This window comes from Amblyraja radiata, chromosome 20, assembly GCF_010909765.2.
Source record: "Amblyraja radiata isolate CabotCenter1 chromosome 20, sAmbRad1.1.pri, whole genome shotgun sequence".
In the NCBI taxonomy this organism is placed as follows: Eukaryota; Metazoa; Chordata; class Chondrichthyes; order Rajiformes; family Rajidae; genus Amblyraja; species Amblyraja radiata.
In genome coordinates, this window is record NC_045975.1 from 23,946,172 (window position 1) to 23,973,489 (window position 27,318).

At 44.6% G+C, this 27,318-nt stretch overlaps 1 protein-coding gene across 5 annotated transcripts in view; it reads right to left on the reverse strand.

Annotated features, from left to right (window-relative positions):
* Positions 1-27,318, reverse strand: part of dagla (diacylglycerol lipase alpha) — a 174,109-nt gene that overhangs the window by 43,102 nt on the left and 103,689 nt on the right. For all 5 annotated transcript variants that reach the window (XM_033039052.1, XM_033039049.1, XM_033039051.1 and 2 more), the window contains 6 exons: positions 26,676-26,811; positions 24,367-24,578; positions 18,440-18,541; positions 14,583-14,721; positions 10,332-10,419; positions 395-529 (listed from right to left, as the gene is read on the reverse strand). In XM_033039052.1, the coding sequence (XP_032894943.1) occupies positions 395-529; positions 10,332-10,419; positions 14,583-14,721; positions 18,440-18,541; positions 24,367-24,578; positions 26,676-26,770 (771 nt within the window). In that variant the 5' untranslated portion in view covers positions 26,771-26,811. The remainder of the gene's footprint in view (positions 1-394; positions 530-10,331; positions 10,420-14,582; positions 14,722-18,439; positions 18,542-24,366; positions 24,579-26,675; positions 26,812-27,318) is intronic.

The window sequence follows — 27,318 nt, forward strand, 5'->3', positions numbered from 1 at the left end:
AAATAAAATATCAGAGCAAAAGGAGGCTACATTGGTTATTGAGTAGAGCTACTGCTCATGGAAAAAAACAGTTTTATGTCTGGTGAATGGGTGCCACAGAAGGAGAGGAATGAAATGTAAAGGCAGAGGGAGATATATAGGTGGGGACAGGGGAGGAGAGAGGGGGGGGGGGGGAATAAAAGGGAATTTAAAGATTTAGGGATGAGAGGCAAATGTACAAAGGAGGGGAAAAGAACACGGTGTTAAAATGGGTGCACAACAGGTTACGGGGCACAGAAAAGAGAGAAGGGATAGGGAGGTATTTTTTGAGATGTTTGAATATATTAATTAAAACGCTGTCCATGTGTTCCATTGAGCAGATGACTCAAAGCCTATATTAAAGCACATTGCCTACCTCATCTAAGACAGCAAATCGTTTAGCCCTCTGTCTTTGCCGCAACATTACAAGACCAGCAATGATGTCAGAGGGCACAATGTCCAAGTCTCGGAAGAACTCAGCAAAAAGAAAAGCAACTTCAGAATAGGCATCCTGTAAATTAGAAAGGATCAATATTAGATAATTTAACACAAAGATACATTTTATTTAAGTAAAAAAAGTACTGTTGTCATGTAAAGCTATACATAGTGCCTTATTTATTCTAGGAAAGGAGCAATAATGTGACTAATAATAATTTCTGGGACTCGTATCTATCGGCAAAATTTATTGTTTCACTAGACCAAGTGGGACCCGTGGGCCCCGTCAACCAACGCGGGGGGTGGGGGGGGAAGGAGGGGGCACGGTGTCGGCGCTCACCCACGGAGACAGGCGCCCCCCGGTGCCAATCACCCCCATCACCCCCCACAAGGAAAATAATGGAATTTATGGTGGGGGAGAGGGGTGGGGCTGAGGGGGAGCATGGGAGGGGGTGGGAGCGGGGTGTGGGTGGTGGGGGGAGGGGGTGGGAGCGGGGTGTGGGTGGTGGGGGGAGGGGGTGGGAGCGGAGTGTGGGTGGTGTGGGTGGTGGGGGGAGGGGGTGTGAGTGGGGGAGGGGGTTTGAGTGGGGGGGTGCGTGTGGGTGGGGGGAGGGGGGTGTGGGGAGGGGGCATTGTGGGGGGGAGGGGGGGTGTGGGGTGGGGGAGAGCGCTCAGAGAAAAGACAGGGGGATAGCCATGGGGGAGCAGGGGGATATCACGGGGGAGGGGGGCAGGAGCCAGCGAATGGGACCAGAGGGGAAGGGGCTGGAGCTGGGGGGCGGTGCAGTCGGGACTCACAGCGGGCGGCACCAGCAGCAGAGGCCGCGGGCACAAACCCGAGCGAGGCCACGGGCAGGCGAGGACCAGAATGAGGCGGCGGGCTGGCGCCGACCCGAGTGAGACCGCGGGCCGACCCGAGCGAGGCCCACTTTCCCTCCTCTGCCTCAATCCCCCAGTCTCCCTCCTCATCAGCCATCGGCGCCCTCAGAGGCTCTCATCCCAGATTACCAGTAGCAGAGGCCGCCAGCGCCGCCACCACCCCCCCCCCCCCCCCCCCCCCCCCCCCCCCCCCCCGCGAGGAATCAGTGGTTTATGAAGTTAAAACTGTTGGGGAGGTGGAGAGGGCGACGACCCCCCTCCTCTTGCAGGGGCATTATGACGTCACTCGAAGAGGCTTGAAAAATCCTTGAGTTGTTTGAAAGGCCGTTTTGACTTTTTAACGAACTTTAATGATGAATAATGTGAAATATAGCATGAAATGTGAAGGGAACCTGTTTATTGCGTCGACCGGGTTAATGTGAGTAATAATCTGTAAAAATCTCAACTCTAGTGCGTAGCGTTTTGACGAAGGTAGAAAAACACATACAGAAACACGCGCACACACACGCACGTATACATACATACAAGATGAGACTTTTATAAGTATACTACACTAAGTGGGACCCGTTGGGTCCCAGCATCACACGGGAGGGCTGGTCACAAACGCAATATTCCACCTCTCCACCAATTCCAATATTGCTCGCCAGTGGGGGCGCTAGTATGGGTGTTGCGAGCCGAAGGTACTGGTTTCCAGAGGGCTAATATAGACATTGTGGGCCGAATGGATTCTTGGGCTGGCAGCCAACTGTTGCAACGATTTTAAACACCAAGCCAAGGCAAACAATTGGGCTGCAGCCATCTGACAACCAAAATTCATTTTGTGAACACAAACTTTTTAAAAAGGCTAGGCAAACAATTGGGCAGCAGCCACCTGACAACCAAAATTCATTTTGTGAACACAAACATTTATAATTGGGCAGCAGCCACCTGACAACCAAAATTCATTTTGTGAACAAACTTTTTAAAAAGTCGAGGCAAACAATGGGGCAGCAGCCTCTTTACAGCTGCATCGAGGGGACTCACCGTAGAGTAGACGTGCATTCAGTGTTATTCGCAGCTCAGAGAGCAGTGAACCTCTCGCTTCCTGGGTCTGGCAGAGACTGAGTGAGGGACTACACTTCCGGGTTTTATAGTCCCTCCCCCCTGCCGCCAGCGGGGGCAGCAGAGAGAATGACAATTTAAAAAAAAACATTAATATCTCTCTGATTTTGCATCGATGGGAAAAATCCTCCGGTCCCAGAAGGCGGAAGGGGGTTCTGAGCGAGGTGGCCAAAAATGACGGCCGTAGGTGGCGGCGTTCTCACTCGGAAATCGCAGCACAGTGGGCCAAAAGCGGTCAAGATCAGACTTTTAGTAATATAGATAGATAGATTATTGAATTTGTGAATAAAAGAACATAACACAATTTACTAAACATCTTCTACGCAAAGACAGTGCCAACCAAGACCACTCTTCAGTATGTTTCCAGCTACCATTAGTCTTCAAAGGAACATCTACATGTAAATATCCTCAGTAGAAAATTCTGTTTTAGCCCTTCATGAGTCAAGTGATTCTCAGTAAGACTTTCATTAATCAAGTATGTTACCATTGAAGCTAGTCTCGCACCTTATATTGTATTCAAACAAAAGAAAACAAATACATTCTCAGTCAATAACCATAAAGAAATACAGAAGAATATAATAAAGTTGACATTAAATAAAAAGTGAGCAATAAGTGAAAGACTAGATTTAAAAAAAAACAAGAAGTGGAAAGACAGTTTTTGATTTAAATCAGCTCAATCCAACGTATCAATTTTAAATATATTTATACATTCTTATGGAAGTCATTATATTATAAAGTATGCATTCCAATGTGCAATATTTCAACATAACAGAACCACATGGTTTAAAAGTAATCATGCTGTGTATTAGTAGAAAGTACAGATTAACATTACTCTCAGGAGAAACACGAGATAATGGACCAGATTATATTCAATTCAATCCACCAGCTGGTTAACATGGTAACACAGCTGGCAATTACATCAAGATCTCTCTTTAGCAGCTGTCCTGTGAACACTATCAATCACGAGTGGTGACCAAGCCTCTGAACAATGTACACAAGGACCTCACCCCCAGCACTCCTTACGATAGCTTGTACAGTCAAATAACGGTTTCGCTGATTTTATGTGATTTTGAAGAAATGTCCTGAGACATATCGCCATGTCCTCCAGAGATGCTGTCTAATCCACTAGGTTACTCCAGCATGATTTCCACATATGCAGTTCCTTGTGTTTCCATTATTAGTCAGGTTTTTGCTGCTCTACTTATTGCAATTCCCACTGCACCCTCACTTTTCTAGTCACTGATCCCATTTTTAGTCCTAATTTCCAATGGGACATTTCTGCCTTGCCAGACATGTGCCCAGAGGACTGTACGCAAGTGTAATACAGTAACAGCCGTGCATCCACCGTTACTGTATTTATTTTACAGTAGCAGTTTTGGAGTACAGTTGGATCTCCAGCTGGATATGAATGAAGACTATTAAGTTGAGAGAAAGGCTTTACATGGTCCATGGAATGCTGATTCCTGTGTATTCCAGCCCATGGCTCCTAGCTAAGAAGGGCATGGTGCTCAGCACTAGGTGATACAGAGGGGTATTAACATGGGGTGGGGAAAGGAAGTATTTAATAATAAAAATCCAATCATATCTTGGGTCTTCAGCCACAAGCTCCTGGTCCCTACACACAGGTTGCTCTTTTTAAATAGTTGAGGCAGCCCTGCGAAATACAAAATCATGTTGACAAACCGACAGCTGGAATAACGAGCATGGCAAGAGGCTAGGTGAGCAAACACAAGCCTAAGCGGCCTTTACTTTAGACTTTAGAGATACAACATGGAAACAAGCCCATCAGCCCACCAAGTCCACACTGAATGGCGATCATCTCATGCATCAACACTATCATACATACTAGAGAAAATGTTTACAACTTACCAAAGCCAATTAACCTACTAACTTGTACGTCTTTGAAATGTGGGCGGAAACTGGATCACCCGGAGAAATCTTATGTGTTCGCAGGGAGAACATACAGACTCTGTACAGACAGCACCCGCAGTCAGGATCGAACCTGGGTCTCTGGCGCTGTAAGGCAACACCTCAACCGCTGCATCACTGTGCCGCCAAAATCATCCCATTCAGAATCATCCCGCACACCAGATGTTGTGCACCACAGCTGCAATATTTGAGTAATCTCAAAGCTGATAGGACAATAGTGGTCTTTTGCACAAAGTTCCAGTAATGTCCACTGTCATCAATATGACGTGGTGTATCACAGATATACATTTATTTACAGTATTCTTTATTGGAACAATAAAGTGAAACTCGTGAAACTATAATCACAAATGATGCTGCCAGAAACTATGTTAATCACCACCTATCTAGTAGCCTGCACCTAATTGGCTGTCTACTTTATCAGTGACGAACCCACACTGACAGTTCCATATTATTGTACACACAACAAATGCTATTTTGGGATTTTAATTGTAGGAATAGAAATAACTCAGAACACAGTGCACCTGTTCCTAGGACAACTAAACAAAAAGTAATCAACGTATTCCAATCAAATTTTACTTGCCTTCATTTCAGTCATGAAATTGTTCAAAAAAAAAAGATAGACTGTCACAGTGCAAAGGTATGCAATTTATTTTGCCCTCCAAATTAAGTTTTGAATAATGCAATTAAGACATATTTATCCTGCTGAAGGACTTTTGTACATTCAGCCTGATTTACCAGTTTCCTATTCCACATTTCTGCCTTAAAATCAACCAGGTGGAACAGGTCATTACTAATTAAATAAAATACTTTCACGAATTTCGGGAAGAATAAAACAAAAGGAACAGCACATCTAATACTACAAATACTAGAAACTGAAAGTGATGGAAATACTTCAGCCTTCACTTTCCCAATGATTTTGCTTCCTTTTGTTCTTTCTCTTTCCCACCAATCTCCAGTCTGTTTAAAATCCCTTCAGCTCCGATGAAGGCTTGGTGACCCGAGATCTTAACAAACTCCTTCTTTTCGCAAATGCTACCTGACCCCCTGAATATTTCCAGCATTTTTACTTTTGAATTTTTTAAACCGTGGAAATTCTGCGGTAGTACTGTGTTTAATTTAATTGTGCTCACGTAAGAGATAAAGTGAAATGCTAGAATTGGAGGGCATAGTTCTAACTAGTAAGTAATTACTGATAATGGTTTAAAATCACTAGACATATGATAGTTATGAAAATATAAATTGGTAATGCTCTTGAAAGTGATAACTTTACACCTGGTGTCTCAAGATATTGGCTTGAATAATTGCAAGTTCTCCTGTGAATATACCTCAATCCACTGAGGTCAGACCAAATTCAGAGTTGATGAAACTATAGATGGCACACTTTGTAGAAAATGAACTTGAAATGCTGGCAGTAGCAAATTGCCCATGTTCATCTAGGCAGTGAGCTCGTCTTATACTTTGCAGCTCCACCGTGTTAGATGTCTCTATTATTGTAATCAGCTCAACCATGGATAGGTGTATTTGCTGACTTCCATGACTTACTAAATATTTCACCTGTCCTAAACTCTTCAATATAGTACAGTAAAAGACACAAAGTGTTGGAGTAGCTCAGCGTGTTTGAAGAACAGCATTTCTGAAGAACATGGAACAGAGTCAGTGGACATTTTTACGGCAGGAATAAATAGATTCTTGATTAGTACTGGTGTCAGACATTATGGGGAGAAGGCAGGAGAATGGGGACAGGAGGGAGAGATAGATCAGTCATGATTGAATGGCAGAGTAGACTTGAAGGACCGAATGGCCTAATTCTGCTCCTATCACATGATAGGTGACATTTCAGGTTGGAACCCTTCTTTAGACTGATTGTGGTGGTGGACAGGGAAGAGAAGCTGGAGGAAAGGATTGGTAGGACAAAGCCTGGTCAGCGATAAGTGGGTACAGGCAACGGTCTTTTTTGATAGCTGGTTGTTGAAAGGCCAGATATGAAAAGACAAAAGGTGTGAGATAATGATAGAAGAATTGTGAATTGTGAAGGCAGATGGAGGGGAAGGGGGAATTGGGTGAATGTCCAGGTGGACACAGAGAAAAGAGGGATTCAGGATCATTGCATTCTGTGTTGCTTGGCTGAACTTGCTGAGATGTGTATCTTCACCCACGATGCAGCAATATGCTGCTTACTTGATACTTCCAACATTGCAACTGGTGGGGAAAATGCCAAACAAACTCACCATCATTCTCAGTAGTATCAGCACTAGGTAAATTTTCCCTGCTGTAACTTTTCTTCGTTGATTCTTAGTTCCATTCAATAGCTTTCCACAACTTTTGTGAGTTTAAGATTAAAGTGATCTTTCAACTTTTGTACCACTAAACCAAATGTTGCAGCATTAGGTTTGTTAATATGCTATGCTTTGCTTTGTTCAGGTACATTCTCATCATTTATATCAATTGTCACCATTATCTACTCTGAAAAATATTTTTCATGCTTTTTGTGTATGAGCATAACATTTGTTCACCTGATCATGTTCTCCAGAACTGCCAATAACCAGCTGTGTCTGAGTAGCGTTTGTTTTCCAATGCTGCTCCTATCAGGATGCATGAACTTACAGTGGAATGCAGAACGTTCTGTGCCCTTTCAGAGATCATTTTGTTTAACGCCTGCTCCCTCTGACTCATTAAGTTGGCTGTTATCCCGAGGCACCTGAAGTCACTCTGTTTACCTTTGTAACCTCTGCGTCAAAAGTGCAGGTTTTGGACAAAGTCCTCAGTCAGGAGCATCTCAATTCATAGTCTTTCTTTTCTCAGGCATTTCCTGTGCCTGTAACCTAGTATCCAGGGTTGGGTCCGACAATTCTCAGTGATGCTACCACAGCTTTAGAATTCCGATCTGCTCACCTATGCTGCTGATTTACAAGTCTTCCTGCTAGACTTAAAGTGCCCTCTTTTGCATCACATGAGGTCCATTCCACACATCTACATCGCCGGTTTGTAACACATTTATTTATTTATTCATATAAAACTCTTATTCTCATCCCATAAAGTGCCAGAAATACAAAGAATCACAACTCTCCAATTTTGAGCATATGATTATATAGAAACATAGAAAAATAGGTGCAGGAATAGGCCATTCGGCCCTTCGAGCCAGCACCGCCATTCAATATGACCATGACTGATCATCTAAAATCAGTAATATCGACGGTGATGTGGAGAGATAAAGAACAATGAATGAAAGATATGCAAAAAGGTAACGATAATAAAGGAAACAGGCCATTGTAAGCAGTTTGTTGGGTGAAAATGAGAAGCTGGTGCGTCTTGGGTGGGGGAGGTATAGAGAGAGAGAGAGGGAATGCTGGGCTAACTGAAGTGAGGGAAATCAATATTCATACCACTGGGATGTAAGCAGTCCAAGTGAAATATGAGCTGCTGTTCCTCCAATTTGCGTTTAGCCTCACCCTGACAATTGAAGAGACAGAGGTCAGAAAGTCTGTGTAGGAACGGGAAGGAGAATTAAAGTGTCCAGCAACCAGGAGATCAGGTTGGTTCACGCCTGCTGAGCGAAGGTGTTCCATGCTAACCCCTACTCCCAATTCCTCCGTCTACGCCGCACCTGTGCCCAAGATGAGGTGTTCCATACTAGAATATCTGAGGTCCTCATTCTTTAGGGTACAGGGGTTCCCCTCTCCCATCATAAATGAGACTCATGTCTCCTCGGTACCCCGCAGCTCCGTCCTTTCTCCCCCACCCCCTAGTCGCAACAGAGGCAGAGTCCCCCTAGTCCTTAGCTTCCACCCCATCAGCCGTTGCATACAACATATCATCCTCTGAAATTTCCGCCACCTCCAACGGGATTGCACCATTAGCCACATTTTTCCATCTCCAACCCTTTCCGCCTTCCGAAGAGACGGTTCCCTTCACAACTCCCTGGTTAACTCATCCCTTCCCACCCAAACCACCCCCTCATCCCCTGCAACCGCAGAAGATGCAACACCCATCGCTATACTTCCTTCCTCGATTATGTTCCCGACAGTACTTTCCGGTTAGGCAGAGGTTCACTTACACCTCCTCCAACCTCAAGTACTGTATCTGTTGTTCAAGATGTGGACTCTTATACATCGACGAGATCAAACACAGACTGGGCGATCGTTTCGCAGAAAAACCTTTGCTCAGCCCACGTGAACCAACCTGATTTCCCGGTTGCTGGACACTTTAATTTTCCTTCCCATTCCTACAGAGACCTTTCTGTCCTCGGTCTCCTCCATTGTCAGAGTGAGGCTAAACGCAAATTGGAGGAATAGCATCTCATATTTCGCTTGGGCAGCTTACAGCCCAATGGTATGAATATTGATTTCTCTCACTTCAGGTAACCCCAGCATTTCCTCTCTCGCTATCCCCACCCAAGTCGCACCAGCTTCTCATTTTCACCCTACAAACAGCTTACAATGGCGTGTTTCCTTTATCATCATTACTTTTTTTGCATATCTAACCCCTCTGCACTGACAATATATCTGGCTTGCACATAATACCCCATATCTGACCCCCTGGACTTAACCAAGTCCACTGGTGCTTATCTAATGTGGTGATCTTTTATGGGGCACTTCACGGACCAAATTTTGTATAACAAAGTTTGCGACATCCATTGGCTTCCTTGTTATCTAACATGCTAGTTACTTTGTCAAAGAAGTCATCAATTGGTTGAACACAATTTCTCATCCATAAAATTATACTCACTCAGTATTCTGTTAGTATTTCCTTCATTTTCCTAACAAACTGTCCTGAAATCATTTTCACCCCTAATATTTTCAGTAATTTGCTGTCTTCCTAGCAGCTGGGACTTTTCCGAAATGCAAATTCCAATAACTATATATTTAAGCAATAATATTCTATTTAATGTGATCTTGAGAGTACATAATATTTTCTGTGGTAAACATAAAAGATCTTTGTTTTGATTGCACCTACCAACATGCATACATTATTATATTACAGTTAATATGCACCAAGGGCAAATTTTTATTCCAATGCTCCCCTTTACCGAACAAAATCAAGTGAAGTTTAAATGGCATCAGAAAAATAAAACCTCCGGAATGGATGATATTCATTACGTGGTTGGTTGGAGTCAGTATCAGCACAATTACTATATTAAACTTTGAATCTTCAGATATCCTGGTTCAAGCTAAAACTAAAGACAAATAATAACCTCCTCACACATTCCCCTGCAAGTATGTCTGTCACTCGTTTAAAATATGCCCCTTCTTTGAACAAGCTCTTAAACATCGCATCTAAATCAGTTTTCATTTTGATTACACTCCTTGAGGATGTTCATCTACGTGTTCAATTAATAAAACAATGAGATTGGGGACATTTCTATTCAACCTGTCAAAGATTTGGGGGGAGGTTAGAAAGGTAACCTCAGTGAGGTAAACAAACATAATAGTTGAGTGGTAAATGACAATAGTGCTACCTTCCCAATACTGAAGGAAATAATGGGTTATCAGGGCTGGATGTTGTGACAGACAGCCTGACACCTTGCATGTCATTTTAATATTACACTTATCCCATCCCCCTGGATATACCAGATTAATAAAATAATGTTTTGTCAGCTAATTACATCTCAGGCTAATTACAAATCAATAACATTAGCCAACTCCGAAACACGAAGCGTTGAGCATTGGGATCCAGACATCACGGACAACTTCCCCGCTCACATCTGGCAGTGCTCTCCATCTGAACCAGGGGCCATGGAGTGTTTTTGAAAGTGGGGGGGGGGGGGGCTGAGCGATCACTGATCACTGGCCTTGGGGGTACACGGCGAGGGAGTGGAGCGACAGAGTGGGGGGAGGGTGTGGGAGGGGGGTGCCCTCAAAGTAGACATCAACTATAAGCATCTGCTGAATCTTAATGTAGTTATCACAGATCAAGTTAATTTATCAACACAGAGAATTAAGGTGCCAAATGAGAATATCAATGATACTTACACTCTGGGTATCCTTCGTCCTGGTGCAGCAAAGGAAGAATTTCAGTCGTCGACTCCAGCTACTAGCCTGTTCTTCTTCCAACCGATGACTGTATTTATAAACATATTTAGTCTTCAAGTTTAACACATTAGGCAGATCGTTCAGTTTTGAAAATGTATTCCTTAGTATACACTTTTTTTTTGCAACTAAGTAGGTATGTTACAAAACTTACCTTCAGCGGCGCTGCAGTTCTGTCACTGGCCGTGTGCGCTACTTTGGCTCCTTTGAGGGGGGGGGGCGGGGTTAAAATGCGGTTTTATCCTGCCTGCCGGAGTTTTATTTTCTCGGGGTGCGAGCTTATGCTGAAGATTTGTTCCGACTGCCGGTCTGTGAATTTTTTATTTTAAATTTCAATTTCAGCGCTGGAGTAAAATAAAAATTAGCTTCTCATGGCGTGAACGCCGACAACGGGGACGGATTTCAGGTACGGGACAGCTAAAGGAAAGCCGTTTATTTTACATATAAACGTGCTTCTTAGGATGACCTTAATCCAAATTTTACGTTGCGAAAAGGTGATTTAGGCCCCATACGAACCGGCAGTATTTTTCCTGCCGATATAGGGTTTAACTTCACCGCAACGTTCCAATCGATCGCGTTCCACAAAATCCTACTCGCAAGATGATTAAAATGGCCATTAATTTACGGGAATTAAGCACTAAATACCTTCCATTTGGCCTATAAATTCATGACAATGAAATTTAAAAATCATGTTATATTGTGAATTCTCATGTGAATGCTATTTGGACACTTAGGCTATTTAAAAATGTTAATCTTTTCTTAAGAAATGGATAGATGTTCAGACCTTGTAATTGGATTTTGTAATTAGCTACAATTGGGTAACTAACTAATTATATGCTTTAATTTCAGGTCATTCAAGTAAGATTGTTTCATATTTGTTTCAGAATGTTTCAATCTATAATAACTGAACATTTCTTTCGGTTCTCTTAATTTTTAAGAAAGTTATGGGCTTTTGACTGTCCTCGATTACAGCTTTTGTGTTAAGTCAATGGAAAAGCAATAGGGAACAAGATGCTAATTTCCGAGTATGAAAATGGCCATAACTTTTTTAATACTGAAGATATGAAAGTGAATTAGGTGTCAAATTAAACTTCTTTTTATGCTTTATCTGATGGGATAAATTGCAGACTTGATTTTTAAAATCTCCAAATTTTGTAACATTGCTAAACTAAGGAAGCCATTTGGCCCACTGAGTCTATCTAAGGTCTCAAAGCAATTCCCTTTATCCCATTCCACTTATTCCCCTGTAACATATTTTCTCACACATGACCAGTAACACCCTCCATCTCCCCCGCCCCATACAATTCTCGTACCACCCTCCTACACAAAGGACAATTCACCATCAATGTTTTTGGAATGTGGAAGGAAACTGGAGCACCCGAGGGAATACACACAGTCATAGGGAGAATCTACAAACTCCACCAGACAACACCAATGGTCAGAATGGATCACTGGAGCTGTGAGACTGTTACACACTACATTGCCACCCTCATTTCAAACTCTGAACAAACTTAATATATCACAAGTGTTTTTGGAGAGTAATGGATTCTTGATTCTTCCCAGCTCCTAATCATTCTGTCAATTTCAACAATATAGCTAGACATGCTGATATCAAGAGCCAGCAGCAGTAAGTTTCAACAAGTGGCTTTCCACCCAAATTTTCCTCTTATGTTATGCTTCTTTCCTTTGCACATTAACACTACAGATACACAGACACAGGTACTATTTTGGTCTGAGCAAATGAACAGTTTTATACATAAACAGCGATAGTGAGCATCTTTGGCTGCTCAACAATGTAGAATAAGGGGCATAAATTTGAAGTGAAATTCTCGCAAACTAAAAATTGCTCCAAATGATATCGGCTGGAGACCAACATTGTAGGTGGGATGGGGATCTTAGATAGAATGCCTCGGAATACCTCCTGATAAACTCCTAGTTGTCAATGAAGCCATTTCTTGAAGAGTATTAACCTCCAAATTAAATATATCTGTAGATGCCTAATTCCGACTAGAGCATTTCTTCGTGTTAGCCTGTGCTTTTCACTTCACTAAATTGCAAATTGCTATTATGTGAATTTTTTTGCTTGTGAAATCAAAATAAATGATTCTGCGAAGTCCCAGATCTTAAATTACGATACACTCTCGTGCAAAGCATGTAGATATCCTCGCCTCCAAAGGTCAGGTGGCTATTTTTAGTTTGTTTCAACAGGTGTCAGCTGAATATGGGTGCAAGCTCCACTCAAGGCATAGGTACATTGTCTGAACTGGTGCCACTGCAAGTTTGAAAGGGCGTTGCTAAATGGGAGATGTTGACCTTAAGCAAGATCCTGTGTGATTGATCAAATGAATATCAAATGAAGATGGGATCATTGCCAATTTCAAAACCTGGGAGAACGAGCAGTGCTCAATAATCAAGAAACCAAAAAAATGATTTATCTCATTTGCTGTTTTTCACCATTATCTACACTGAAAAATAGCTACAAGCAGCTATGGTGAAAAATCTAACATGTTGCTTACATATTAGTGACTAGCATAAGTATGTTTCTAATTAAAGTGTGTCACAGCGGCGCAGCGGCAGAGCTGTTGCCTCAAAGTGCCAGGTTCGATCCTGACTATGGGTGCTATCTGTGCAGTTTGAATATTCTCCCTGTGACCACACGGCTTTTCTCCAGGTGCTCCAGTATCCTCCCACATTCCAAAGACACGCAGGTTTGTAGGTTAATTGGCTTCTGTAAATTGCCCCTAATGTGTAGGATGCAAAAGTGGGATAGAAGTAGTATACGGGTGATCGATGGGGTCGGCTTGGAGTCAGTGGGCCAAAAGGCCTGTATCCATACATAAATTCAGAAATTGATTATTCAGTGCATATTATATGGGTACATATGTCAACCCATTAAAACACTGAAATTAACATACTTCAGCACAAATACTCTGCTTGTATTACAGAACATTATGCGATACAACGCTCAGTAACAGCGACATTTGGGGTAAATATCTAAGTTACAGAGTTCCCAGAAAACAATACATTGTATTTGGAAAGCCCTCTCTCCCTCTCAAGTTGGTCATCAAGTGCTCATGTGCAATAATTTACTGTGAAATGCAGTGACTGGTTCGTAGGAAAGTTTCCGATACTAAAGGTAGACAAAAATGCTGAAGAAACTCAGAGGGTGAGGCAGCATCGATGGAGCGAAGGAATAGGTGAAGTTTCGGGTCGAGGCCCTTCTTCAGACTGATGCGGGGATGGGGGGAGTGGGAAGAAGATAGGAAGGGGAGGAGACAGTAGGCTGTGGGAGAGCTGGGAAGGGGAGCGGAAGGAGGGAGAAAGCAAGGACTACCTGAAATTGGAGAAGTCAATGTTCATAGCACTGGGATGTAAACTGCCCAAGCAAAATATGAGGTGCTGCTCCTCCAATTTGTGGTGGGACTCACTGTGGCCATGGAGGAGACCCAGGACAGAAAGGTCAGATTCGGAATGGGAGGGGGAGTTGAAGTGCTGAGTCACCAGGAGATCAGGTTGGTTAATGCGAACTGAGCTACACTTGTCGCTTCACCTCCCCCCTCGACTCCATCCAAGGACCCAAGCACTCTTTCCAGGTGAAGCAGAGGTTCACCTGCACCTCTTCCAACCTCATCTATTGCATCCGCTGTTCTAGGTGTCAACAGCTCTACATCGGTGAGCCCAAGCGTAGGCTTGGCGATTGCTTTGCCCAACACCTCCACTCAATTCGCATTAACCAAATTGGAGGAGCAGCACCTCAAATTTCGCTTGGGCAGTTTACACCCCAGGGGTATGAACATTGACTTCTCCAATTTCAGGTAGTCCTTGCTTTCTCCCTCCTTCCCCTCCCCATCCAAGCTCTCCCACATTCTTTCTTCTTCCCCTCCATCCCCACCACACATCAGACTGAAGAAGGGTCTCGACCGGAAACTTCACCTATTCCTTCGCCCCATTGATGCTGCCTCACCCTCTGAGTTTCTCCAGCATTTTTGACTACCTTCGATTTTTCCAGCATCTGCAGTTCTTTCTTAAACAATACAAAAGCGAAATGGATTTACGACTTTAGAAGAGAGTAGATCTCAGCATCGAAGTTAATGAGTATACTTAGAAGCGCCTAATATAATTAATTTACATCACAATTTCCTAATTGTTGCACCACAATATAATGTCAGAGGTTTATAAACGAGTGCGTCTTACCGTAAATTATATGTTCGGAGATTTCGTTGACGCCGTTTGGTTGCGTGAAGTTTCACAAACGTTCTTCCCGTTCGGTCAAAGACACACATTACAGTGATGCAGACGCTCAGAATAACAACCCAATTACAGGCTACAATTCCTAGAAGCAAAAGGAAGTCAGAACAGAAATGTAAGTAAATTAGCAAGCAATCCTGAATTGTTCAAGATGAAATATTACAATTTTGCCTGTGTACATATGTATATATAAATTTAAGAGCGAGGGCATTAATATATATAACATATTTGTAAGCTTCTTTAAAAATGCATTATACATTGTTTTGGCTTGACATCTCTTTAGTTTGTTTTATTTATATTACTCAGCCTTGGTGTTGTGTTCCATTGCATTATTTAATTTATTCAGTGCACTAGCAATGAATAGTATAATGGGGTAGTAACATTTTACTGCCAAGAATAAAATAGCTGTTTCGTCTGTAACTCGCCCCGAGTTTCTAAATCAATTAATGACAAGGAAGAAGTCCCCTTTTTTTCCTGATTAATTCTGCTTGTGGTAGATGCTAAATTATCATATAATAAATATAATTCACTGGCTAAGTTCTCATCAAAGGAAACCATTGATATACAGTCTCAGACAGGTGGAGACTGAGTGAAGCTATTTACTTATTTAAGTAACCAGGTGATACCTAAAAGCTAATTGCTGATATTTCTGCCCATGTTATGTGTTCTGACAAAATCATCTTTTTCTGCAAAAAAAACATTTGTGGGAGGAACTCAGTGGGTCATGCAGTTTCTATGGTGGGATTGGACAGACAATGTTTAGGGTCAGGACCCTTCTTCAGACTAAAAGGTCCCGACTACTATGGTGCAACTTGAACTCAGGCCTCCCCATCATCATCACATGGTTCTGAATTGCCAGCCCTAGAATTACAATTCCTTTTTATTACATTTTATTACCAATAATTTAACCACCATGCTATTATATAAATCTGTGGCAGACGCTGAATTGGTGAAATGGTCACTGTACACTGCTCGTACCATCTTCAAATGAAGCATACCATCAGTCATGTTAGATGGTGCTGCCAATGAGTTAAATGGAACAGACTCACATCAGATAAATCAGCACTAAATTGGATAGCCTTGAAGTGCATCACTTGCCCTTGACTCTACCTGGTTGGTTATTCTGTTAATGAACTTTAATATTCTTTTTGCATTAATTCAGATTTTACACTGCAATCATGCATCATTCTGCTGCTTTGCACCTATCATTGCACACAATGTTGTATTTATCATTATTTTATATTGCATCACTCTGTAGTATTATTGAGATATAGCAACGTGTGTGCTGTTGGTAATCAGTGGCAGCTATTTTGTGTGCAACAAAATCCTTCAAAAAACATGGTGAAATGGTTGGATGATGATTTTTTATCTGCTCCCCGTTACACTTGGAGAACCACAGGCAGAGGGAGCTCCAGTTTATTGATTCGTGTGAAATGTGGCTCTTATTACACTCTCAGTACGACACTGAAAAGTCAATTTAGATTACAAGCTCAAGTCTCTACAACAGAGCCTGAACCTTCTGAGGATCAAAGTTCTAATAATAATATTCACACTTCAGAGGTCCACATCACGCCTCCCGTGGGGGATACAGGTAGGGGACAGGTGCGTTGGGGGAGCAGACCCAACGGGTCTGCACTTGGTCTAGCATATATTACAAAAACTCTCATCTTGTTTGTGATTCTGTGTGTGCGCGTGCTCCCGAACTACACCAAAACGGTACACGATAGCACTACAATTTTTGGACACCCTTACTCACAATTGTCTTGTGGTGAGTTTTTCTCAAGTTTCGTTCAGATTGATGTTATATTTTACAAGTTATTCACATTTTTAACTTTGCACAACCCCACTTTGAGAAAAATGACTTGAAGTTGCAGTGGCAGTTACAGCTATGACGTCACAGTGGGATTGCCATCTACAATGTTGCAAATCCCAGAACACTGAGTAGTGGCTGCAAGTGCAATTGGATTTTTTTTCCTGGCAGCAAGTGCAGTGGATTTTATGAAAAGTTAAAAAAGAGGGAGGGTGAATAAAGGGAAATAAGCCACCCCTTTCTTCCCAACCAATTGTTCAAGCGCTTTTGATTGCAACATGCGCCTTAATTTAGTTCAACAAAGAAACTGACAATTTACTAAAGAACCCAACTGGGGGCCTTGGGTGAGTGGTAGAATATTGCGTTGGGGGAAGGGTTGCGTTGGGGGAACGGGTGAGTGGTGGAATATTGCACTGGGCAACGGGTTGCGTTGGGGTCCCAGGCCTCCCGTGGGGGCTATGGGTGAGTGGTGGAAGATTGCGTTGGGGGAATGGGTTGCATTGGGGTCCAAGCCGGTCGTGTGACAGGGACCCCACGGGTCCCACTTGGTCTAGTTTATACTCTCACTTGTTTGTTTCTATGTCTGTCTGTGCAGGGTTCCTGAAATTACACTAAAACGATACACTATAGCGCTACAATTTTTGGTCTCTCTTACTCACCATTGTTATGTGGTCTAGTGTTGCAAGTTTCGTTCAGATTGATGGTATATTTTACGTTATACACATTTTTTACTTTACAGAACACCACTTTGAGAAAAATGTCTTCCATCTGCACTGGTAGTTAGCAGTGTATCACAATGCGATCTCATTTACATTAACAAAAAACAGTTTTTTTTTAAACTGCCCGTCAGCAGTGTTCCACACCACAATGACATAACAATGGGATCTCATTTACATTTAAAAAAAATCTGTTTTAAAATACACAGCAGCTTCCACCTCACAATGACGTCAAGGATGGTGGAGAGGGGAGAGGGGAGAGGGGTTATGGAGGGAGTGTGGGAATGCCTGAGTGTAGGGAAAAGGAGAGGGAGAGAGAGGTGAGGGAGGGAGTGGGGGAGGGGAGGAGGAGAGGGGAAAGAAGAGGGAGGGTGAAGAGGAGGGGGTGGAAGTGCTGGGATGAGGTGGAAAGGAGGAGGATAGGGGGAGGAAGAGGGATCGCGAGGCACACTTGGGGAGGGTTGCCGTGACGTGTCACAACAGGAATCTCTGGTGTCACAAAGGGAAACTGTCAACCGCGTGGGGGAGCAGGGAGATAGAGGGAGAGAAAAGGGGTAGGGAGGGGAGAGGGGTTATGGAGGGAGGGAGGGAGTGACTGAGGGTAGGGGAAAGGAGAGGGAGGGAGAGGTGAGGGAGGGAATGGGGGAGGAGAGGGGAAAGAAGAGGGAGGGTCAAGAGGAGGGGAGGGAGTGCTGGGGATGAGGGGGAATGGAGGAGGATAGGGGTAGGAAGAGGTATGGCGAGGCACAGTTGGGTGGGTTGCCGTGACTCGCGTCACAACGGGAACCCATCAGCCACACCTGCGCAGTTGGATATGGTGAGTGGTGGAATATTGCATTCGGGGACCAGCCCTACCATGTGACAGGAACCCAACGGGTCCCACTTTGGCTGCCGCTGCTCCCTCTTCACACTGTGTTTTTGATTTTCTGTTTTTGGATTGAATCCTGTTTTTAATTTGTGTCTCTGTGATGTCTTTATTACTTGTTATATTCCGATTATATGTTATTCCGATATACTATGTAAGGTGTCCTTGAGATGTTTGAAAGGCGCCCATTAAATAAAATTTATTATTATTATTATTAGTACAGAATTAAAAGTGAAACAATATTTAAGAAAAGCTCAAAAGTACAATGGGCAAGAAAGAAAATAATGAATCTATATTTTTGTGATTCTGTTCATCCTGAAAACTGACCATCAGAACAATTCAGATTCATTCTACAGGCTATATATATTATAATACTAATAACTTGAGTGCATGCTTAGCTCAGTGTACTTACCCAGGGTAACATTCTTTGCAGTGGTGTCATTGCAAGAGTGATAGTACTGTGCTAACCAGACAATTCCTATGATTGCATATGCAAATTCTATTAGCACTATTGCTGTAAGAAAAAAGCCAGGTACATAGATTATATTTCATGCTCAAAAGAGATTAACTTAAAATTTAAGAAGACATATGCAGAATGTGTTGTTGATCGACAGACAAATTAGGACTAAATTAAGTAAAAGATCCAGTAAAGTTTAATCAGTGACCAAGTTGTCAGAGTATCCCATGCAATTACCAAATATTAAAATAAACTGCAAAATAAGTTACCAATCACCAGTAACTTGCTTTTAGATATTTTCCACTGTCATTCCAATTCACTTTTATGACAAATTGTTCACTTATTTTCCTTACCTCTTTGTCTATAATGTACATCCAGTGTTTTTAAAACTTAAATAATAACAGAAAATGCTGGAAATACTCAGTAGGTCAGGCAGCATTTGTGAGAAGAGAAACAGAATTGACATTTCAAGTCAAAGACCCGTAAATCTGCTAAGTATCACAAGCATTTTCTGATTTTATTTTAGATTTTTAGCTTGTGCAGTTTTATTTTTAATTTTCCCATACTTATGACTTGCATTGAATTAAAAATGGAAAAAAACATAATGCATGCAAAACAAACATTTACAGTTACTTTACAAGGTAGATACAGAAAAAGATAAAGAAAAATTAGCATCATATTCATCCCACTTTAATACTGCTGGCAGCACCACTGATACTAACTGGGTCAGTCATATCAATACTGTGGGTGTAGGAGTCGTACAGAGGCTTTACTATCCAATAAACAACACACCTCTAGATCCCACATTGCCTTTCTATTCCACCCCCAGCCCCCCAACACAATCAGTCTGTTTGATAACAACCCATCCACCTAACACAGCCACCAGAGGCGTACATGTTACCTACAGCCAAACATCAAGGTCATTGTGATAGCCCAACATCTTCCTTTCAAATGGAGTATATCATTAACAATGTGAACACCATCACCTCTACTCCTGCACCAGGCGTCCACAGACATTTACTGCTGTTTGTTTTTCACCAGGAGTGAAATACAAGGTAATACTTTAGAGAGTGCAGGAACACCCTCACCACAATCTACAAAGATTCATTGAGAAGTCCATTATCTTCTAAAGGATGTTTGCATAGACAATTTATGGCTTTCCCAATGTCATTCACACCTTGAAAATTGTTTAAAATAGTTGCTGAAATTTGCAATATAATAAAATTCTAGCACTAACCTGAGCCCTTAGTGTTGTTAAGAATTAGAGGCTACAGTTTTAAAGTGAGAGGGGAGAATTTAAAGGAGATCTAAGGAGCTAAATACTAGTGTGTTTTTTTTAAGTTGAGGCATATATATATATATATTACACTGACTCACGTCCGGCCTCTGGGGCTTTATTCTCCTGCCCCCCTGGAAGGGGCGTTACCTTCATCATGGTGACTGACAGGCAAGAAGACCAATCTGCTGATCTCACAATTTTTTAAACATTCATAACTTTTTTATTATTTCACCAATCGGAAAAAACCTTGGGGCACTTTGAGAAGAGGAGGACGTTGAGTAAGATGGCAATAAAATCATCGCACTATATGGTAGCATTTTTTCTAAAATGTATTTACAACGTAGGCCGGAAGTGGTCAAGATGAGACTTTTAGTAATAATATAGATTGGTCTTCTCGCCTGTCAGTCACCATGATGAAGGTAACGCCCCTTCCAGGGGGCAAGGAGAATAAAGCCCCGGAGGCCAGACGTGAGTCAGTCACCCTGGAAGATTGTGAGTTAGTGTTGAGTCCAGAACTGTGAGTCTACGCCGTGAGTGAACTGAACTGTAAGTCTGTGCCGTGCTGATTGAACTGAGCTGTGTCTGCGCCGTGAGTGAACTGAACTGTGTCTGAGCCATGAGTGAACTGAACTGTGGCTGTGCCGTGCAGTCAAGAGGTCCCGCTCACTCCGGAAGTCCTGCGCAGTCAAGAGGTCACGCTCATTGCACAAGTCCCGCTCAGTGGAGAGGCTGCGCTCAGCCGCGTGAGTAGATTCAAGAGAGTTTTACTGTCATATATGTCTTGTGTGTGTGTGTGTGTGTGAATGTGCGTATGTATGTGTGTGAGTGATAGAGGGTGTGAGTGATGGAGGGTGTGTGTGTGAGAGGGAGATGTAGGGTGTGGATGTGTGATGGAGGGTGTGTGTGATGGAGGGTGTGTGTGTGTGGGTGTGAGTGTGTGTGTCCTGGAGGGTGTGCGTGTGTGTGTGTGTGTGTGTACGTGTGTGATGGATGGTGTGTGTGTGACATAGAGGGTGTGAGTGTGTGTGATGGAGTGTGTGTGTGTGTGTGACATGGAGGGTGTGAGTGTGTGTGTGTGTGTGTGTGTGTGTGTGAGATGGAGGGTGTCTGTGTGTGTGTGGCTGTGAGTGTGTGTGATGGAGTGTGTGTGTGTGAGATGGAGGATGTCAATGTGTGTGTGTGTGTGTGTGTGTGTGTGTGTGTGTGTGTGTGTGTGTGTGTGTGTGTGTGTGTGTGTGTGTGTGTGTGTGTGTGTGTGTGTGTGATGGAGGGTGTGTGTGTGCGCGCATGTGAGTGTGATGGAGTGTGTGTGTATGTGGGTGTGAGTGTGTGAGTGTGTGTGCGTGTGTGTGATGGACGGTGTGTGTGTGTGTGTGTGTGTGAGCCCACCAGCCGTGAGTGAACTGCCAGCCCACTAGCCATTAGTGAGTGAACTGCCAGCTCACCAGCCGTGAGCGAGTCAACTGCCAGCCCACCAGCCGTGAGTGAACTGCCAGCCCACCAGCCGTGAGTGAGTCAACCAGCCATGCTTGAGTCAACTGCCAGCCCACCAGCCGTGAGTGAGTCAACTGCCAGCCCACCAGCCGTGATTGTGTCAACTGCCAGCCCATCAGCCATGAGTGAGTCAACTGCCAGATGACCAGCCGTGAGTCAACTGCCAGCCCACCAGCCGTTAGTGAGTCAACTGCCAGTCCACCAGCCGTGAGTGAGTCAACCAGCCAGCCGTGAGTCAACTGCCAGCCCACCAGCCGTGAATGAGTGAACAGCCAGCCCACCAGCTGTGAGTGAGTCAACTGCCAGCCCATCAGCCGTGAGTGACTGAGCTGCCAGCCCACCAGGCCTGAGTGACTGAGCTGCCAGGCCACCAGGCCTGTGACAGAGCTGCCAGCCCACCAGGCCTGAGTGGCTGAGCTGCCAGCCCACCAGGCCCGAGTGACTGAGCTGCCAGCCCATCAGGCCCGAGTGTCTGAGCTGCCAGGTCACCAGGCCTGAGTGACTGAGCTGCCAGCCCACCAGGCCTGAGTGACTGAGCTGCCAGGCCACCAGGCCTGTGACAGAGCTGCCAGTCCACCAGGCCTGAGTGACTGAGCTGCCAGCCCACCATGCGAGTGCGCCAAGTTTCATTCTGATCGGTTGAATGTCGTAAAAGTTAGCGAGGTTTAAAAATCTTAAAAACTGCGCGTGCGCAGATCGATCTCTACTCCTGCCAGTCGGCGCCGTGCGGATAGTCTCTTTCACTGTCACTCTCCGGGACGGTCCGTCCCTTCCTGCGCAATCGCTCCGGAGGTTACCAACCGGACTTTCGGAGGGATCCAAAGCAACCCCGCCCCCTTGTTGAAGGAGTGCCGCCCGAGGAGCTGCGGCCGCACAGTACCTGGTGGGGAGGGTGGTGTCCCGGGCCGAGCCCGGGGACTGGGCCTGGGCTGGAACCAAGGACGAGCCTGGGTCCGGGGTCAGGGACGAGCCCGGAGATGATGTCGGGGCTTGGACTGGAGCCCGAGCTGAGGGCTGGAATCGGGCCCAAGCCCGGGGCCTGGGTCAATGTTTACCAGCGTCTGGGGGGCCGCCATTCTGCAGCACAGCCTCCGCTTCCTGCTCTGTGAGCAGCTCTGGCATGGCCGCCCGCCACCCTCACCTTGCCCACGGCACAGCGAGCCCGGCTCCGTCGAGGCCCACGACCGCGAGTGCTTTGGCTGCCTACAGCCAGGACCAGGCCGAATACGAGAACAAGGCCGAGTTCCAGGCCCTGGCGCTGCTCTATGACCTGGGTAGGTGCTGGGGCAGGGAAAGGGAGTGAGCGGAGGAGGATACGGTAAATGGGGAGGAGGGAGATGGAATAGTAGAGGGAAATGGGGGGGGTGGGCAGCGGCGAGCCCCGCTGTATACCAGCTGGCGAAGGACACTGCGGGTCCCGCGTTCCAGCGGCTCCTGCCAGTGGGCGCGGACACCGGGAGCGGCCCTAACACACCACAGCGTTACATGGAGAGAGGGAGCGCCGCAGCCCAGCCCACAGCACGGAGGGGGGGGGGGGGGAGAGGAGATGGAGGGAGTGGGGAGGGAGAGGAGTGAGAGGGAGGGAGGGGGGAGAGAGGGAGAGGGATAGAGGGAGAGGGGAGAGTGATGAGGGGGAGGAAGGGAGAGAGGGATGAGGGATGGAGGAGGGACGAGACAGGGAGGAGGGAGGGGGAAGAGAAGGAGGGAGTAGGGTAGAGGGGTGGTGGAGTGCAGGATGGTAGGGAGGGGGATAGAAGGGGTCCGGGGTGATGGGCAAGGTGGGATAGAGGGGGGAGTAGAGGGAGAGGGGGACAGGGAGGGATAGATTTGATGGAAGGGGGATAGGCATGAGTGGTAGAATATTGCGTTGGGTAACGGGTTCCTTTGGGGGACCAGGCCTCCCGTGTGACAGGGACCCAATGGGTCCCACTTAGTCTAGTTATCAATAAAGATTTGCCAAATGCCGTTTGAAAATGTTCTATCAGTTCAGTACTGATGCTAGCTGCTATTCATCTTTTTGTGTTTTCCTCATGGACCTGTGAATCTCTGTCCCATGACCATCCAAAATCAGAAGGGACATTAGCAACAGCAACAGAACCCTCCTGTGCAATCAATGATACACAGAAGTCCAAACTAAATGGTGAGAGGAGTGCACCATCTCCCAATCTATCCACCCTCTCTGTCTGTCAAACATAATAATCTGTGGCAGAGTCCACGAGACTCACATTAACCTTATCAGTTCGCTCAAAACGCATGGAACTCGAAGCAAGTAATCTGTGACCCTTAAGAACTGTCGAAGAAGATAATGCATAGCATAGTGAAAACAAACAGATCCAAAAAATTAGACAAAACCAATTGCACATACTGCACGTTTCAGTAGATGAACAACAATCGCTGACCTCGACCAATGATACAACCAGCCACTGGGTATTAGGTACACAAAAAAGCTGGGGAAACTCAGCGGGTGCTGTGCTGTGCACACCACAGCACCCGCTGAGTTTCTCCAACTTTTTTGTGTACCTTCGATTTTCCAGCATCTGCAGTTCCTTCTTAAACACTGGGTTATAGGGAAGCATGTTTCAAATTAAATGTTTCTTTGATCTTTCCTCACAATGAAACCAGCAAATTATGGGCATCATCCATAACTGATTACTTTATAGGAGCACACGCTGGAGCTTTAAATCCCTCAGAGCCATCCAATATTCCAAATGCACATTATTATTTCATGATCTTGTGTCTTTCGTTCCCTGCCATTATTTGAAAAATTGGCAAATTCAGATTAAGTGTCAGCAGTACAGAAATAAGAGAATGTAACAAATTGAATAGATTAATACTAGCAAGTGTCCCATGATTAACGCAAAACAGAAGGCTCAGTTCCCAGCTTTAATCAAATCAGCCTAATCCACTTTTATTGTTTACTGGTGACAATATGCACCTCAAACATAATTTGTGTTTTTAGCATTAAAGTACATTTTAGAGAAATAACTCTAAAAAAAAGATTGCAAATTCAATTTGGGAGCCTTACTAATACTAAGGTAGGATTTGTCACAATGAATTATTATTGATGTCCTAGAACAACCATTTTCAACAGATTATAAGAACATCTTACCCATTCGGATGTACAGAATGTACTGCATTGAATCTCGTGGCTCTGTGTAAAGAATGCTGCCTCGCATACTCAGCCAGATTATTGCTGCCTCAGATATCATACAAGCGATGAGAATGCCTAAATAACCTCTACCATGATCTACTAAGTTGAGTGAACATGGCTCTTGGGGGCTGTAGGTCAAGCCGAATAGCACTACAGCAAGCACTACAAACCTGCAAACATAAAACAGATGTCATAAGAAAAAGTATGGGAGTGAGGGAGTCAGAGTTTGAGGGGTTGGTAGTGAGGTAGATCAGAGGAGAAATGGGGAGAGGCAGGATCACTTTTTAATGCATTTTTATGTTGAGCTTTGTGCAGTTTACTTCAACATATTTAACAGGTGCTACACATAAAAACAAATTATTCTAGTTATCTTTAGAAGGGCAATCCCCTTTAACTTGGCATTCTGATGCAAGGTCTGATTTGGAGTATTATCTGCAGTTCTGGTTGCCCCATTACAGAAATATGAGAACTGCTGTTCAATGGTGGGCGGCGCGACTCACGTCGCAGCGGCCTCTGCAGTCCGTCTGTCTTTTTGTTATTTTTTGTCCCGTTTTAATGTAGTTTTTATTTTTTTTTGATGGGGTATGTGTGTGTGTGTGTGTGTGTGTGTGGGGGGGGAAACTTTTAAAATCTTTCCCCTGCACGGAGAACCCGACCTTTTCCCTGTCGGGTCTCCGTTGTCATTGGGGCTGCAACGTGGAGCGGCCTCCAACCGGAACGACCTGGGGCTCCAGTCGCGGAGCTGCGGACCTACTCACCGGTGGAGCTGTGGTGGCGCTCGGCTGCGACCCGACCCCGGGGATTCGGAGGCTTACCGCAGGTCCGGTGGACAGTGACACCGGGAGCCCGCGGGTCCCTGCTGGGAGACCGCTTTTCGGGGCTTCCGCAACGGCGACTTCACCCGCCCGCGTCGCGGGGTCGAGGAGTGCCTGGAGCGGGGCCTTACATCATCGCCTGGCGCGGCTTCAACGGCTGCGGGACTTTGCTAGCACCCGCCGGGGGCTCCAACAACAAGACCCGGAGCGCAGCCTTGCATCACCCGGCGCGGCGTTAATGGCAGCGGGACAATTGCCATCGCCCGCCGGGGACTTTGACTCTGACATCGGGAGGGGAATGGGGAGTGCAGCGGAGAGATAAGTTTTTTTGCCTGTGTAAATTGTGTTGTGTCTTGGGTCTTTTTTTCTTGTGTGTATGACTGCAGAAACAACATTTCATTTGAGCCTCTATGAGGTTCAAGTGACAAATAAATTGTATTGTGTATTGTGTATTGTGTATGTGGAGACTTTGCAGAGTGTTCAGAAGAGATGTACAATGCATGATGTCTGGATGAGTGGGTAGTAGCTGGAAGGAGAAGTTGGACAAACTTGTTTTGGTTTCACTTGAGCATTGGAGACTGAGTGTAGAACTGATAGAAGTATATAAAAATATAAAAGGCACAGATAAACAGGTAAACAGTCAGAATCTTTTTCCCCTGGTGAAAATGTCAAATACGCATATCGGCGGAAACAGGAGCATCGGGGGCCTCGGCGGCAACGAGAACCTCAGCGACAGTGGGGCCTCACAATCGACCCGCGATCAACGGTCAATGAGCATAAGGGGGCGGAGGGGAAGTCAATGGGGGAGACCTCCGTGAGGGACAGTGGGAGAACTAAGGGGGGCTGGTGTGGGGAGCGGGGCCACTCTAGATTTAGAATCCTCTGCCCAGGGGATAAGTCTGTGTTTGTTTGTTCATTTGTTCTGGTGAAGATGCTGTGCACACTACAGCCAGCCAACAGTCGCTTGTCATTTTCTTTTTGTTTTCACTTTTAATTTCATGTTTTTTGTGTATCTTGTGTGTGGTGACTGTTTGCAGACCAATTTCTCTCCGGGGATGAATAAAGTTTTATCGTATCGTATAACTTTTAAGGTGAGATGGGAAAAATGTAAAGGAGAGTGGCAGGTGCCTGGAACACACTTGCCAGGATGGTAGTGGAAGCAGATATGAGTGGTGTTTTTGAAGAAGCTTTTACATAGGCACGTGCAGGTAATTAAGGGATATAGATTGTGTGCAGACAAAAGGGATTGGCTTAATTTGGCATTAAGTTCGGTATCGACATTGTGGGCTGAAAAAAGTTCCTGTGCTGCACTACTCTATGTTCTATGTCTGGATAATTGTGACAAATTTCATTTGTATAATGTTTTAATTGTCAAGTAAATTCCACCTCCATTGTCAGTTCACAAAATATGCCATTTAGAAGAGGAAGAACAATGAAAAGAACAATCATTACCAGGTAGTGTGAATGAGGAAGAGGAAGATTCCCGGCAGCACCAAGTCATCACTCCCCACTGACCAGCGCCGCCTAAAGATCACTATCCCTGGCATGGTCTCCGCTAAAAATTAATTTGTTCATTAATGCCGGAATCCTATAGGAAATAAAATGTTATCAATCAATAAACAGAAAGACACCTAGACCCATGATTTTGTAAACAATACACGTGACATGTTTACGTGCAATTAAAAATATCCAATTGGAACTGCAGAATCACCTCATGGGTCCAATCAATAGCTGGATCTATACATCCAAACAATCTTATTTAATACAGACAAGGAACTGCTGATGTTAGAATCTTGAGGAAAACACAGTGCTGGAGTTAAAGGCCTGTCCCACTTTCACGACCTAATTCACGACCTCTGTCGAATTTGCCCTTGACTCATACTCGCAGCATGGTCGTCACAAGGTCGTAGGAGGTCGTAGGTAGGTCGTGATGCTAGTCGTAGGTACTCGTGGCATCAAGTAGGTCGGGGCGTTTTTTCAATATGATGAAAAATGTCCACGAGTAAAAAAGGTCGTGAATTAGGTTGTGAAGTGGGACAGGCCCTTAACTCAGTGGATCACGCAGCGTCTGTGGAGTAAATGGACAGACATATAT